The 17,500-nt window shown below is 40.7% G+C and overlaps 1 protein-coding gene across 2 annotated transcripts in view; it reads right to left on the minus strand.

The window, feature by feature from the left end:
- USP39 (ubiquitin specific peptidase 39) overlaps positions 1-17,500 on the minus strand; it is an 882,613-nt gene that overhangs the window by 801,692 nt on the left and 63,421 nt on the right. For both annotated transcript variants that reach the window (XM_044084285.1, XR_006366329.1), the window contains exon 2: positions 4,723-4,804. In XM_044084285.1, coding sequence (XP_043940220.1) covers positions 4,723-4,804 — 82 coding nt within the window. The remainder of the gene's footprint in view (positions 1-4,722; positions 4,805-17,500) is intronic.

Here is a 17,500-nt window from a genome sequence, read left to right on the forward strand (position 1 = left end):
ATAAAACAGTGATGATCCAGAGGGAAGCAGAGTATAAAGAAATGCTGCTTACCGTTAGCAAGACTTGATGCAGAGAAAGCATTCGAGAGTCAGCTGGAATTTTAAGTACAGTAATGACAGCGTCGGCATTCTATGATAGAATAATAAGGCTAATTAAGAGGCTATATGAAGGGTTGGAGGTAAGAATAAAGGTGGGAAGACTGGTCTCTGATAAGCTGAGTTAGAACAGAGATGTCATCTTTCCCCTTTATCAGCTTTATGTTTAGAGCTATTAGCAAATAAAACATGGAAGTCACAGATTTTCAAGTACATAATTGATATGGCAATTAAGTAAAGTTTTATTCGCAGATGATAGCATTTTGTACTTGATAAATCCAGAAAGGGATATTTTGGTGGTACAGACCATTTTGAGATACATTAAAGGTTTTTCCAGATATAAAAGAAATGAAGAAAAAACAAAAGCTGTAGGAGAAAACTATGTATCCACACACAAATTCGTTCAGCAATATCCATATTTATGTGGGACACAACAGCATAAAGTAGTTGGGAGTATGGATTATATTATGGTAGCTAAGGATATATGGGAATAAACTAAAAAGATGCTAAAAACATTGAGAAACTGGACGCTCCTGTATATGGATATGGACAGTAAGATACAAGCAGTGAAAATGGTTCTAGTCCTTTTAGTTTTGTATACAGGCCATGCATATTTTTATCAACCACAGAAGTTGTGGCATTTAATTAAATAATTGAAGGAATTTATTTCGGAGGGAAAGAAGGCAAGACTTAAGTGGGATTAGCTGATTTGCCCCACAAAACAATGTGATTTAGGATTATCTGATTTGAAGGAATATTTTACAGCTATGCAACTAAACCTCACATGCACAACATAAGCAGAAGGTTATATGTCAAAGTAGAAACAGATGATGATGAAACTGGAAGGAGATAGCTCAAGAAGCAAACAGATAGCAGAATTTTCGATGCAGGTCCTTAAGGAGAATGGTGACCACCATACAGAAAATTACGTTCATAAAGAGTATTCCAAGACCAAAGTCAACACAAGAAGGGAGAAAGGAGAGGTTACCAATATGGATGACTGGGTACAGAAAGTAGGCAAGAGGGGATTGGAATTTACTGGAGAAATCTAGAAAAGGAGCCAGGGTTTTAGAAGCAAATAACTAGAGAGAGAAAGGTAATGAGGCGAAGCAAACCAGACGTTTGGACAGCAGATTAGAGTGAAGGCTCTCTGGCTCATAATGGGTGAGGGTATCCATTCTGTGTTCAGCCACCGGGATGACAGCCCTTGAATCACACTGTGGACACCCTCCCCCCATTCTGAACTAATCTGAGAAGTCTGCATACAAAAGTAAAGTGATTTGTACAATATAATGATAGTAACGTTAGTACACCATCGATAAGGCATCCATAATAACTATATGGAATGGTACAACAGAAGTTTTGCAATACTTTAAGGAAAAAAGCAACATCAACTGATTTTATTAAAATTACAGCAACACTATGTGAAGAAACAGAGAACTGGTTTACATCTACTTATACAGCACAAAAATACTGAGCCATTTTTAACAAAAAGCTACATAAAATAAGTTATGAGTAATTTAAGTTTTACATTTTAACAGCATTCATACTGGGTATTTTAAATCTAATACTGCAAAAAGTGCAAGCACTGTTATTGATAATTACAGATGAAGGCAAGGTTGTTTTTCAAGAGAATGACCAGTTAAAATCTGTAGGACAATGCTGATGAAATGGCTTCTCCTCTGACTTCTAAAAGATGTGGTGAAAACATTATACCACAAGATGGTGCTGTTGACCAGGTAAGAATGACATGGTTGTTGTCGTTGTTGTTGTGTCTTTCGGCTTTTCCCAGTTAGGGGTCGCCACAGTGGAACTCCGGTCCGCTAATGATTGGCAGTAGATTTTTACGCGCCGAGTTGCCAGCCCTGACGCACAACCTTCAATGAAGGCACACCCATTCACGCATGTCTCCACACAGAAGACGCTTTAGCTGAGAATCGAACAGGACAACAAAAAAATGTTTCTAACACATTAAGCAATACAGAAAACACTTAGGAATTCTAGTCTTTCGGCTTCTCCCATTAGGGGTCGCCACAGATCATCACCGGTCCACAGACTGATTGGCAGTGGAGTTTTTACGGTGTGTAGTTGACACCCTGGCGCTCAACCTCCACAGAAAGCACACAAACAAACAAACACACACACACACACACACACACACACACACACACACACAAACACCTTTCTGCAGGTCTTCAAAACTAATTTTGCCTGCAGGGAGGACATGCAGACTCTGCACAAAAGGCGATCCAGGCAAGAATCGATACTGGGCAACCTCCTGCTGTGAGGCTACAACGCTAATCGCTGTACCACCATGGCAAATAAATGCTGTGTACATAATGCGTATCCAGATGTCAAGAAAACCTTAGCAAAAAAAAAAAAAGACTGTTTTCTAATAAAATAATCTTAAAACTCTGTTTTATTACAAATAATAAAGAAAGCCACTGTAAGAAACAAGGGATATTTTCACATCAGAACTTACTGTAGGATTTACTATGGAAGAAAGCACTTACTATGGTATAGATACTGAAGTCTCTAATAAATCTCCTTTTTTTTTTTTTTTTTTTTTTTTTTTACTTGCACATCTATTAATGTTTACATGTCTCACTATGCTGGCTGTACTCCATTAGGCAGAATATCAAAATGTAGAAATTAAAAGCATATTTACCCAGTATGAACAAAGAATGAAAGCAAGGTTTTATAATGACATTTTAAAAGTCTACAACATTGCAAAGCATGCTTATTTTATCTTTACAAAAAGTGGAAACAGGGTGAGAGGTGGAGATACAGAAATTGTTTGGGATTTGAAACAACTAAACACATATTTTGTTAAATGTTTGTGTTCCACCAGGGCTAAAAGAAAGCATCATTTTTAAATGTAAATTGAAAATAAAAACTTTTCACAGCAGTTAAAGTGAGACCCGAAGAGTTTTACTTCAGCCTCATGATGTCTTTCAACTGTACATGACAGAAGTGCTTACAGAAGTTTTTCGACTAAATCATTTCTTCAGGCCTGATAACTAGAGCCGTTTATTTGTTTTATTTTGAAGAATCTTCACTGAAAGGGTTTTAGCAGGGGGTCAAGCCCCCCTGCTCCCCCCACAACCCCCCTACTTAAATATACCAACTTCGAGATCGCACTTCAGTGCACAGCAGAGCGGAAACGGGAAATGTCCCATTCCCTACACTGTAGCGCGATCTTGGAGTTGGTATATTTAAGTAGCGGGGGTGTGGGGGTGCAGGGGAGCTTGCTCCCCTGCTTACATCCTTTAGTTTTTTTTGTTTTACTTTTATTTTTTTTTTTTTTTAATTTTTAAAGATATTCGAACACTTAAATGTTCGATCTCTGAAGGTCGACCTTTAGAGATTCGAACATTTAAGCGTTCGTTTATCTAATATAGATCCCAAGGACATAGTCCATTTATGTTGTCAAGCATTTTCCTCCATCTCCGCTACTAGATGAAAAAGGACCTCAAATAAAGTTAAGGAAAACAGAAAATCTTCATGTGTAAAACCATTACAGTCCAAAGATTTCAATGTAATTATAGGAGTTATCCACCTGCTTACTGTCAAGGACCACAAAGTGATATGGGTAGCTGTACAGGCGTGCACATCACATATTGTATAACATTAGCTTTTAAACTGCATTGAAGAGTAAACTGCCCAAAATCTGGTTCTAATAGTATCTCAAGACTATAGAGAAGCATGTATAGTAGCAGTGCCCCTTAGCTGCCACTTTAAGGCCTGTAGTATATTTAACAAATAATCCACCACATCTTCACATTACCTTTACTTTAACATAAGACAAGCTCTTAAACCTATACATTAAAAATTACTGCACATTTAAGCACCGTTATAACAACGAGATGGCCAACAAGTATAGTGCACCTTTCTGTGTCATCAGCAACCTGGCTTACCTAATAAGGCTAGGTTCACAGGGCAATCAGGAAGACAGGCTAGTAGCCAATGGTCTGTTCTTCCTTGGGGGTACAATGTGGTTGTAAGCAGTGTCCCAGTTTGACTCCACCTAGGTACAGACCCTCAAGTTTGCAAGCAGCAAACTACTAATGCTACTGGACATCCACGCGTAAATACTACAAAAGGTGTATGAGTACATATGCACTTGAGCAACGTGTGGAAATTACCTGCATGTCATCACTAAAGAGCTAAAATATAAAAAGGTCTCCCTAAAATGTCCCACTAATTACCTTGTCTGCCCCTCGCACAGGCCAATCCTCACCTCCCCACAGAAATATAAAACAAGAGAAAAATAAATGGGAAAACAAAATGAATGCATGGACAAGGTGATGGTGACAGTCTTTAAAATGCAATCAGTTCATTATCTAGCCACCCTAAACTGTGATTATCTTATAATTTTTCACCAAAGAAAGAGGGCAGTTTTACTTCTTAACTGCGTATTCTGACTCACAAAAGGCATGCAAGTAGATATAATTAATGTGATTAGACAGCAGTAACTTTTAACAACTTCAGTACAAGATTTGTATATGTTCAGTCCCACGTGTATCACTTACAACTGTTATAAGTTATATATACAGACCTAACATATCTAAGAAATGAAAAAGTTTTCCAAAAACATCATAACCTCTGAAGGCCTGAGGCACCTACCTGTTAATGGTGTCAAGATAAGGACAATGTCTGCTTCGCCGATCTTCACCTGTCCAGTGGTACATTGGCATTTTAACTGGAACTGCATAAAAATACACAAGTTTAAAAAATATGAACACCTTATTTCCGTGCAAGAAACAAACCACAAAAACTCACCAAGTCTTAGTACTGAAAGTTAAGCTAGGCTGCAGTAAATGTACTACAGAGAAACAGTGTCCAAAAGCACCACTTAAGATGAATGCAACCAATGTCCATCTAAGCTGATGTGCAAAAAATAACTAAATAAATAGGTGATGGAAGTCTTCTAGCTGCAAATACCTGAAAAGTCTACAGAAATGTCTACAGACTGCTAAGAGGTGACCTGTGTCTGTTACACAAAGCTTCCTCCAACCCAATACTGATGGATTAACTGCAAATCAGCAAGTCAAATAGCATCAGAAATGCTCAGTACAGGGATCTAAACCACTTCTGCAACATCAACAGAACAGTTTGGAGGAACAGGTAAATATCTCACAGACAATACTGTTGCTCTGGAACAGACTCCTCATTCATGTAAAACAAAATTCATCCCTCTCCATATTCAAGTTCAACTTGGATCTATGGATGGGAAGCAGAACATTTACCCCAGGACTGTTCCCTGCATTACTAATGGACAATGGCAGACCCTAAATACTTTATCCCATCTATGTGACACCTCAAATTATCTATTGTATGCTATGATCCCAGTTAATTTCATTAGGGGTAATATATAAATTACTGATCATGGGATGGGCAAGCCAATATCTAACCAAATGGGACAGGTTATTTCAAGCACAAAAAATGAAACTGTCTACGCTTAAAATGACCCGGAAGGACAGCTAGCCTAATACTTGCCTATGAACCTATAAGAGAACTCCTGCCCCACACTAAACACCATTCCTGCTACTGTACTACCTCAAAAAATGCAAATGATCGGCATTTTTGATGCTGCTGCTACTGCTAGTTTTAGATAGCCACAACAGATGGACAATGTCGCTCATCTAGTCAGGATACAATAGACAAGACTTCGTGGGTTCTGTTCGAGCAACTTTATTATATACAAACACATCAGGATTGAGGCTTTCTACTTTAACTTAGGTAAAGTTATAAATTATTTATTTACATTTGTTGACCGGGAGAGTCCAACTGGACACAGGTCCGTTTTCAGCAGAGGCCTGGGGAGAAAAGCTCCACATTAAGTTATTACCTGCATTATACAGTTAAAAAACATAGCATTTAAATATAGACATTAGTCCAGCTGAGGACGCAAGACAAGAATAAAACATAGATGTAAAACAGCTGTAGAACATAGTACAATTTTAAAATATGGTGACATATACTAAACATGGTTACAAATGTAGTTGAGATTCATCAGTGAACAATTGATACAAATCTGTTTTTGAGGTACATAATAGCCATTAGCAGCTGTAGCTACAAGAAGTTACTATTATGTGCTAGGTAGCTGGAACATGAGTAGCCAAGCTTGCTAAGAGGAGGTTGTTGATAGCGGGCCAAGAGAGGTAGTGGGTGGGTGGAGTGGATGGTATTAGAGGGGAGGTTGCAAGGGCATATCTGGCATGTTTTTAAGTGTGATTTTTAGTAAGGATTTGAAGTGGGTGCAAGAAGTTACAGAGGTAATTAAGGATGGGAGGGAGTTGCAGAGTTTAGCTATAGTGCAGGAGAATAATGCTTCTCCAGAAGAGTTACTGGCTCTTGTGACCTGTAGGAGGTTTTTGTGGCTGGATCTTAGTGGTCTCGTGGTCATGTAGGGTTGGAGTTGACTCTGGAGGGATGGGACTTTTAGTGGTTGGTTTATTAGTTTGTGGGCGAGTGCGAGTTGGTACCATTGAAGGAGGTGGGGGAGCTCTAGCCAGCCCAGTTCTGCTAGTGAGAGACAGTGGTGAGTACGGTAGGAAGCCCCTGTGGCAAATTTGGTGATTTTGTTTTAGCAGGTTTCGGGCTTATTTAGGTCGCATTTCTAAGGTTAGTAAATACTGGAGAGGCGTAGAGTAGGGTAGAGATAAGATGAGAATTTGCAACTGAAATTTTAGCTGCTTTGTTAAGTAGTAGCTGATTTCTATATAATGCTCCTAGTTTTTTGTGCACTTTTTTAATGGTCATTGAAATGTGAATGTCAAAGTTCAGTTTGTCTACTTCTACTCCTAATAATTTGGTGTGTTCTGTAGGATGGATGGTGGTGTTGTCTTTTACTGTGATGTTCAAGTGAGAGCTGTCTAGGGTAAGTTTGGTGGGTTGGAAGATTAGTAATTTTGTTTTGTTTGGGTTGAGTATTAGTTGGGCATCGGATAGCTAAGTTTCAATAGAAGAAAATGTTTCGTGTGTGACTTTTTGCAGTTTGGGTAGGGAGTGGGCTGTGCAGATGATGGTTGAGTCATCTGCGTATTGTATGAGTGTGCCATGTGTTGTGGCTGAGGCTGGATTACTGGTGAAAATAGAGAAGAGTAGGGGTCCCAGGATGGACCCTTGGGGAGCCCCTATGGACACTGGCAGTTGGGGGGATAGGTTGTTCTGCCAAACAACTGCTTGTTGGCGGTCAGATAGGTAACTCTGAAACCAGTTGATGACTGGTTGAGAGAAGGATAAGTTATTGAGAAGAGAGATGAGTTGTTTGTGTGGGATCATGTTATTACATTCATACATGTTCACTCTCTGGCTGCACTCTCAAAATGTCACTGAGTATAACATGCGCTTGCTATTTATATATGCACGTTCAGTCCTTGAAACACTTCTTAAAGAAACAGCACACACACACACTGTTCTACATCATCCCTCTTTGAGAAACAAGTCATGCAATGTTGAAAACAGTAACTGACATACAACCAATATAAATAATTCTTAGTCATGCAATTATACAGAACTAAATGCACATATACACAGTTAAGTCCAGGTTGCTGTGTATTTCACACCAGGTCTGGAAATACGACCAAATCGTGCAACATAGAAATTAGAATCAGACTTGGCAAATGGGACTGTGCAGAATGTTCAACTTTCGGGACATCAGGAACATAATCAGAAATGGAAGTAGAAGTTAAGACACGTTCTGGAACAAGAACATTGTCTAGGTTGCTCTGAGATCTAGAGAGTTTGTATCACAGGAACAATGCTGCAATATCAATTCTAATACAGGAAGAAGATGTCTGATTTCTCCTGCACTCCGCACCCTCAGATTCTACAAAGTAGGATCCCCGTTGAGTACATATGCCTTAACTTGACCAATCTGGTCAAAACCTTTCACCCTTTGTATACTCACTGTCTCTCCTTTCAATGGATGAAGAAATCTGCTCAATTTACCATAGCTGGACTTCTGAAAAGAACGCTTTCTGAACAGCTGAGCTCCAATTGTCTTGTTGTTCTTAGTTGTAGGCCTCAACAAACTGGAATTGATAGGCAATGTTGTTCTGGTTTGCCTAGATAGAAGTCTCTGAGCAGGTGAGCCAAGTACATCATCACTGAATTTACTTATCTCAGAAACATACCTAAACAGACAGACATCGGTATTGTTACGCTTTGACCGCTCAAATAATTGCTTTGCACTCTGCACTGCACATTCAGCTAGACCATTGGACTGAGGATATTCTGGACAACTAATAACATGTGCAAAGTCACATTCTCTTGCAAATTTCCGAAACAACTAACTAGTAAATTGAGTACCACTGTCAGGAAATAACTTTGTGTGGACTACAATGGACTGAGAAATGACATTTCAACTTGATAATAACAGCAGTGGATGTTAGATCAGGTAGTAAATCAATCCCAAACCAGCTGAATAAGAGTCTAAAAATACTAAGTAAATGCTGACTGACTGTTCCACTCAAATACATCAGTGGCCACTGTTGACCAAGGTAGCTCAGGAACTTGACTTAGCTGAAGTGGTTCTTTTTGCAAATGTGGTTTAGTACTATTAAGCACTGAAAAAGATGAAAGTACTTTATCAATGTCTTTTGCTAGAGAAGGCCAAAATACTAGTCCTCTCGCCCTTCTTTTGGTAGATTCAGAATCTGGGTGCCCACTATACAAAATCTGGGTATATTCATGCTGTAAGGAAGTAGGAAAGTACAGTTGTGTACACTTACCATAAATGTAGATGTTAGAGTGTATTCACTGTTGCAGTCATTACATTTGGGTAACCTGCTGGCAGGTTGCCCTCAGTCGGCCTGAATAACAAAGTCTTGGATCCTGCGTCGGTTGCTGTCTCCCCTTCCAGGACATCAGGTCGCCAGGGGTACAAAATATGCAGCTGACGCCATTTTATTCAGTTTTTCTTGCCCCAGATGTCAGTTGCCCCCCAAATGAGGAGCAAAAATATATATATAAATAAACAGTAAATATATAACTGCACTTTCAGAAACATAAACTTTACCTTCAACTAAAAGCAAATACAACACGAAGGCTTTTGAGTATAGTGAAGGAAGGAAAAGGTATAGAAAGGGGGAAGGCGGGTGGGTAACCCGGACTGCAACAGTGAATACACTCGAACATCTACATTTATGGTAAGTGTACACAACTGCACTATGTTCTTTGTGTTTCACTGTTGCAGTCATTACATTTGGGTAGAATCCCAAAGCTATGGATGGGAGGATGGAGCTAAACAGCATTAGGAGCGGCTATAAGGCCCTGCAGGATTGCAGTGGCAAATCCTGTCCTGGATTTGGAGAAGAGAGGTAAATGATAATGCTTTGTGAAGGTATGAACAGAGCTCCAAGTAGCAGCTTCTAGAATGTCTTTGGTTGGGACCCCTCTGAGAAAAGCTGCTGAAGTAGAGTCAGCCCTGGTGGAATGTGATCTGATCCCTTTGGGCACCGGTTTATCATGGTGCAAATAGCAGAAACGAATGCAGTGGCTTATCCATTTAGAAACAGTCTGCTTTGATATAGCCTTCCCCTCTGACCCTGCAGCAAATGCTACCAGTAGGTGCTCAGACTTTCTTAGAGATTTGATCCTATTTAAGTAGAATCTTAGTGGTCTGTGTACATCCAGTGAATGCAGAATCCGCTCCCCCTTGTTCTGCGGTTTTGGGTAAAATGTTGGCAGGTGAATGATCTGATTAAGAGCCACACTGGATACCACCTTAGGCATAAAAGAAGGATTGGTCCTAAGGGACACCCTGTCCGCGTAAAATATAATAAAAGGCTCCACTGCCATGAGAGCCTGTAGTTCTGAAACCCTTCTTGCTGAAGTGACTGCCAAAAGGAAAGCTGTTTTCCAACATAGAAATTTTATATCCACAGTTGCTGCTGGTTCAAAAGGAGGTAGGGTGAGTTTTCCAGCACAAAACTGAGGTCCCATGCACGAGTTGGTGCTCTTCTGGGTGGCCTTAAATTTTTGGCCCCTGTAAGATACTGTTTAAGCAGTGGATGAGAAAACAGGGGAGGCTCTGTGTTGTAATGAGCAGAGATGGCAGTGGCATGGATTTTTATTGAAGAAAAAGATAGGCCCTTGTCAAGCATCTCAGTCAAATATTGTAAAATCTGAGGAATATTGGGCTTTGCTGTGTCGATTCCTTGTGCTTGGTTCCAAGCACAGAATCTCTTCCATTTATCAGCATAAGATTTTCTAGTACTAGGCCTTCTAGCTTCCAAAATGACATCCATCACAGATTTACCGAGAGGTGTTGTTTGAATAATTAGTTGATTCTGCAAGATTCAAAGTTTGGAGCTGAGTGTGCAGAATCTGATAGTTCTGCTGAGACAGTAAATGAGGTATTTGAGGCAAGTACCATGGAGGAAGGGGAGACATATTCCTTAGAAGTGGGTACCAGTGTTGGCGAGGCCAGTCCGAGCAATTAGGATCATTTTTGTTTTTTCCTGTCTGACTTTTAGTAAGACCTTGGAGAATAGAGGCAGAGGGGGAAAGGCATAGACTGATAGTTTTTCCAGCTGAAGGACAGAGCATCCACTTTCCATGCTTTTTTGTGACGAGTTCTTGTGCAGAATTTGTCCAACTGATAAATTTTGGGGAGAGGCAAATAGATCTATGTCTGCCACTTTCCATGCTTTTTTGTGACGAGTTCTTGTGCAGAATTTGTCCAACTGATAAATTTTGGGGAGAGGCAAATAGATCTATGTCTGCCCTCCCCCATTTCTGCGTTATTATGCTGAAGATTTGTGTATCCAGTTTCCATTTGTGTGGGTCCATAAGATTTCTGCTTAGGTCGTCTGCCAGAGTATTTTGCTTTCCTGGCAGGAACTGAGCTTGAAGATGTATTTGGCAAGTCAAGGCTGTGTTCCACAAAGCCATGGCTAGTCTGGAAAGGGTGTAGGAATGTGTACCCCCCTGCTTGTTTATGTACCACATAACTGTGGTGTTGTCCGTCTTTATCAGTAGTTGTCCTGGATGAAGCACGTCCTTGAAGGCTGTCAGAGCATTCTGAACAGCTAGCATCTCTTTCTAGTTGATATGTAGGTGCATTTGGCTTGGGCTTCATTTGCCCTGAATGCATCTCCCTGCCAGGTGGGCCCCCCAAGCATAGTCTGATGCATCTGTAGTTAGGGTCTGGGTGGCAGGGGGTAGAATGAATGACAGTCCCTTGTTTTGGTGACATGTCATGGAATGAGAGGAATCATTTTTTCCAGGCTGTGACAATGTTGACTCCATAAACTTTTTAGGTACCATTGAAGTTTCCTCATATGCAGTCTCGCATGTGGAATTAGTAGGATGCAGGATGCCATGAATCCCAAAGCCTGCAGAATTAGTCTTGCAGATAACTGGGTTTTCGTTGCCATTTGTTTGAAGTATGTTGTCAGTTGCCTTTGTTTGTCTGGCCTAAGGTAAGCCATCTGGGCAGTTGTATTCAAGCTTGCACCCAGGAATGTAATTATCTGAGAGGGTACCAGTTGTGATTTCTTTTCGTTTATGGTGTACCCTAGGCATGCTAGAAGCCTTTTTACAAATGTCAGATGTTGAAGAAGAGTGTCCTTGTCCTCTGCTTGAATGAGACAGTCGTCCAGATAAGGATAAATTTGAATGCTTCTTTGTCTGCAGAATGCAATTACTGGTGCCAGGCACTTTGTAAAGACCCTGGGCGCAGTAGATAAGCCAAAGGGCAGTGCAGAGCATTGGTAATGCAAAAAGCTTGCTTTGAAGCGGAGGTATCTTCTGCACGATTCCCTTATTGGGATATGCAGGTATGCCTCTTAAGTCTAGAGTTACTAACCAAGCATTCCTGCCTAGCATAGGCAGTAGCTGTTGTAAAATCAGCATTTTGAATTTTGGAATGTCCAGGAACGTGTTCAGAATTGATAAGTCCAGTATTGGACGCCATGAATTGTCTTTTCTGGGTACCAGGAAAAGTCTCAAATAAAAACCTTCCCTTTTTCCTTTTCTGGTACCGGTTGAATAGCCCCCATATCCATGAGAGACCCGACTTGTTTATGGGCCTCTGCCCACTGGTTTTGTGGCAGATCCGGCCATCCGTTTGGAATTGGCAAAGTATGGAAATGAAATCTGTACCCCTGGGATACTATGTTTAAAACCCACTTGTCCTGGGTAATTAACTGCCAATTTTGAGCATGAAGTGCTAGTTTTCCCCCCAAGGGTGCTGCCAAAAGATAAGTGCTTGGTGATGGTAGAGGAAAGTCACTGAGACTGCTTACTGTAGGGTTGTGCTTTGTTTCCTCCAGATTTGGAAGTGGAGGCACCCCACTGATTTGACCTATAAGAACCCTGTGACTGGTATCCGGAGCCTTTTGAGCACCTGGATTTGCTGGAGTGGCTCTGTTGGACACGGGAAAGGACCAATTTTTAGTAGGCCAGTGCCTACTAAACCTGGGTGGCTGCACTTGCAAGAAATCTTTTACAGTTTGCATAGATTTAGCTTCGTCTTCCATTTTCTTTAAAACCTCTTCTGCCTTATTACCAAACAGAGTATCATGCTGCAAAGGGGCATCCAACAATTTAGCTTTAACATGATCAGGCAGAATTTGCTCCTTGAGCCAGGCATGCCTTCTAATCACAGATCCAGTAATGGCGGCCCTACAAGAGGCCTCCAAGGAATCAAAACCACACTGCAAAGTATGCTTTCCAACCTGTTCTGCTGAATGCAATAATTCCTGTAACTCTATTTTCCACACAATCAGAAACCAACATCATTTTCTGTTTCAGTAAGCCCATAACATGCTGTTGATATTTAAGCATATGAAACTGGCAGTTTAAGGCCCCGATTGCCAAGGTTGCAGATGTATAAACCTTCTTTCTCCATCTATCCAGCGCCCTGGAATCTCTTATCAGAAGGGATAGGATTTTTGGCTGTAGAGGCCTTTACACCCTTGGGAACCTGAGAAATAGTCTCGGGATCAGCAGCAGGATTTTTGAAAAGGAATTTGTGGGAGTCAGGAACCCTGTAATATCTGTCTGGCTTACTAGGAGCCGGAGGCAGGGAGTCAGGAGCCATGCTTGATTCCGAAAAGACATAATCAACAATGTCTAATACAGGAGGTATTGCCAAAGACCTATGCTGAGGAAGAAGAAGGAAATCCCTAACCATCTTTTTTGATTCAGAGAAGTCCTGACTCTCCCAAGTGAAAATGTTCCCTGAAAGGATGCAAAGTCTCTCCAAAAGAGTAATCCTCAGGAGGAGATGCAGATGGGATGGATTCCTCTGTATCAGAATCCTCATAGGGTGGAATAGAAAATTCCTGATCAGAAGAAATGGAAACCTGATCTGAAGATTCATAATCAGTGCCTTGCCTAGGCCTCTTAGCAAGGGGGAGGGGGTGGTTGGGAACTCCTGATCAAGGTAATTAAATCCTCAGCCATTTTGATCATCTGTTTTTTAGGTATAGGGGCCCGAGCACGTGGCTCATGCATCGGTTTTTTAGACATAGAAGATGTTTTTGACCTTGTTTTTGTTGCTGGCATTGGTTTAATATAAAAATGTTGAGGCCTGAAAACACCTTCAGAAGCCGGTGCCTGCTCAGCGGCTCCGGACCCATACAAGGGAGAGACATCCGCGGGTTCAATACTCTGAGAATCTCGCGGCATACCGGACTCCGAATGGGTCTCGGTAGAGGCCTGCGACTCAAACGTATTGGGTATCAGGGGCTGCGAAAGCGCCTCATTGAGCACCGGCAAAATGGCTACTGGCTTAGGAGAAGCTTCGTCGTCGGTTTTGGACCTCGACAGTCTCTCCCTCTCTTTTTCTTTGCGTTTTTTATGAACTCCGGTAGTCTGACTGCTAACCGACGACATTTCAGGTTAATTAAATCTTGAATAAAAATATTTAGAAGCAAAAAAATACAGACGCTTAATAGTGCGTTGGTTAAATCTAGCACAAAACCGACAGCAAGGCACTTTGTAATCAGGGCCTAGGCAAGGAATACAGTACAAATGAAAATCGCTATGAGGTATTTGCTTCCCACACGTAATGCAATTATTAACTTTTACTGACATCGGTAAGGAGCAAGAAAAAAAGTTTCCCCAACAGGGTACTTCATTTTAGTTTAAGGACTTCGGTTCTGAAACCCGAATACGAAAACTTCAGGAGTCAGCTGACCGGCACTTGGGAACGGCTTCTGCTTCGGGCACCACGCAGCAAGAAAGACTGAATAAAATGGTGCGGCTGCATGTTTTATACCCCTGACGACCTGACGTCATGGAAAAGGAGACAGCAACCGATGCAGGACCCAAGACTTTGCTATTCAGGCCGACTGAGGGCAACCTGCCAGCAGATTACCCAAATGTAATGACTGCAACAGTGAAACACGAAGCTCATCAACAATTTTAGGATCTTTGAAAATAATGCCATCTTCAATCAACATCTTTCTGTAAGGAAAATAAGTTTGCACTTCAGGTGGTACACTGGATTGCTTTGACGGCCATCCCACATTAATGTAGTGATTGAGCTTCTTCAAAATTGGATCAGTCTTTATATGATCTCTCAGCTCATCAAGCCTCATGGTAGAAAAATTAAGCACTTCCATGACGTCAAAGTCAAACTTCTCTTCATGAAGCTGTTCCATTATATTTCTGGGCGATCTGGACAAGGCATCAGCCAGATAAAGAAGTCTGCCTTTTGTATAGACCATTTTGAAGTTGTACTTTTGCAATTTGATTCTTTGTAATCTTGCTGGAGTGGAATACAAAGGCTTCTTTAAAATAGTAACTAGAGGTTGGTGATCAGTTTCAATCTGAATAACTCGACCATAGATATAAATCATGAAACTCTGAACATGCAAACACTATTGACAAAAGTTCTCTCTCAATTTGTGCATACTGCACTTCAGTTTGGGTAAAAGTTCTCAACGCACAGGATACTGGTCTGCCTTCTTGAAGAATGACTGCACCAATACCAAATTTTGAAGCATTACAGGAAAGGGTTACTGGTTTAGTAACATCATAGTATCTTAATGTAGATGGAGAGGCAATTTTCCGCTTAAAGTCATCAAATGTTTTCTGGTGCTAATCTAACCAAGACCATGTAACATTTTTATGCATCATCTCTCAAAAGGTGCTGTCAGCTTAATGAAGTCTGGTATAAACTTGCCTAAATAGTTGACCATACAAAGAAAACATTGTAGTTGCTTGAACATTAACTGGAACTGGCAACTCGAGAATGGCTGTTTGTTTAGACGGGTCTGGTTGCAAGCCAGTACTAGTAAATAAATGACCTACATATGTAACTTCTGGTAGTCTGAATTTGCACTTCAGAGGATTCAGCTTTAAGTTCACTTCACATGCTCTGTCTAGCATTCTCTTAAGGTTTCGGTCATGCTCTGCTTCACCACTGCCTCTGACCAATAAATCTATTATTATGGCACACTGATAACCTGAAAATATTTGCTCCATTGCAAGCTGAAAGACTTCACTTGCAGAATTTATTCCAAATGGCATCTGAGGAATCTATATCTGCCAAACAGGGTATTGAAAGTGGTCAGTAATGAGGATTTGCCATCAAGCATCACTTACCAAAATGAACTCTTTGTATCCAAGACAGAAAACAAACGGTGGCAATCAGTATTATGGTTGCGACCTCTTCAACTATAAGCACTGGATGATGCGGGCTCTTCAATTCTTTGTTCAAATATCTTGGGTCAATACATATTCTGATTTTGTCTGAACCTTTTTTGTAAGCTGCTACCATGGACGAAACCCATTCTGTTGGTTCTGTAACTGGACAAATTACACCTTGTTGCACCATTTTATCCACCTGAGCTTGGACTCTATCCTGCATAGCTATCGGAACTTTTCTTGCTGGTCTGACCACTGGACTGACCTCTGGGTCTAGTTTCATAGAATACACAACTGGAAGTTTGCCCAACTTGTCATAGAAAACATCAGCATACTCTGAGAAAACAGTTTCAGTAAAACTGGAACTAAGAGATGTGCTTATATGATGAACTTCTTTGGTAATAAAAAGCAGATTAATTCTCATACTGTCTCCGAGACCCAATAATGACTGCACAGGTCTTCAAGCAACATAGAATTATAAGTTGTAACAGTTCTTGGTCAAATAACACAAAAGTACTACTGAGCCTTCAGTTTGAATTCTTCACCTCCATAAGCAACAAGTTTCACACAACTGGCCACACTGAGTTGCTCATTAGCTCTCACTTTAGCAAAAGTATCTACCAACATAACATTACATTTTGATCCAGTGTCTACTTTGAGCTCAGTGGATTTACCATTGATCCGGACAATACAAAACTCTTCATTTCTTGTTAACAAATTCACTGCATCAACCTTTTCACCAACTACAGATACACCATCTACATAGAAAGTAGACTGCTGCAATTCTACTTCATCAGTTTGCTTTCTAGACTGACCTTTCTTTATAACCATGTGAGGTTTACTTGATTTGCAAAACTTTTGAAAATGATTCCATTTCCTACACTTGTGGCATTGCTGAACAAATGCTAGGCATTTCTCTCTCTCAGACTCATGACTGGCTCAACAATTACGACTGTTAACAATAAGGCTGGACATGAGTTTTGCTGACTCGCGCTTATACTGCACTGAGCATGCACCTTTCTTAGAACTTGCTGGAAGACTACGTGGTTTCCCTGGTGAGCCAGCAGGGGGTGTGGCTGCCATGTTCTTAGGCCTGCTTCTGTTTGCCATAGTTGCATACAGTCTAATTTACTCTACAGCTTGTTGAAACCATACTCATCACTTGCAAGCATACTTGTTTGCCCTTCTGTAACTCTTCATGGATTTGACAAATCTCTATAGCTTTGCTCAACGTTAAATAACCGTCATGAAGCAAAATCTCTCTCACTGCAGCACTATTAACACCACACACAAGCCTGTCCTTTATCAACTCACCTTTTGAGTCACCAAACCAACACGTTTTAGCTTTGTTTCTCAGGTCAGTTATACAAGTTGCAAATGTTTCCCCTACTTTCTGATCTCTTGTGTAAAACAAGTGCCTCTCTAATGTAATATTTGTCTGGGGGTTACACATCTCTCTGAATTTGCACTTCAAACACTCGGGGTCTTCCCTTGATTCAGCCTGTACAATAAAATGACGGTTTTCATCTTCTCCTTTATATACTGCTGGTGCATACAGAAATTTACTCTCTCTTTCTATGGCCTCTGACTCAGCTAGGTTTAGCAAAATGAACGCCCTAGTGCACGCATCTTTGTCGGAATAGGCTGCTTGTATAAAAATATCATACTCTTGCTCAAATATTCTCCAATTCTCTCCAATATTCTGATCAAATACAAGTGGGGAGGGCTTCCGAAATCTACAACATTAACACATACCAGTGAAGGGTTTTGCAAATATGCATGAACATACACACAC

This window comes from Protopterus annectens, chromosome 9.part0, assembly GCF_019279795.1.
Source record: "Protopterus annectens isolate FY-2018-M chromosome 9.part0, PAN1.0, whole genome shotgun sequence".
Classification (NCBI taxonomy): Eukaryota; Metazoa; Chordata; order Ceratodontiformes; family Protopteridae; genus Protopterus; species Protopterus annectens.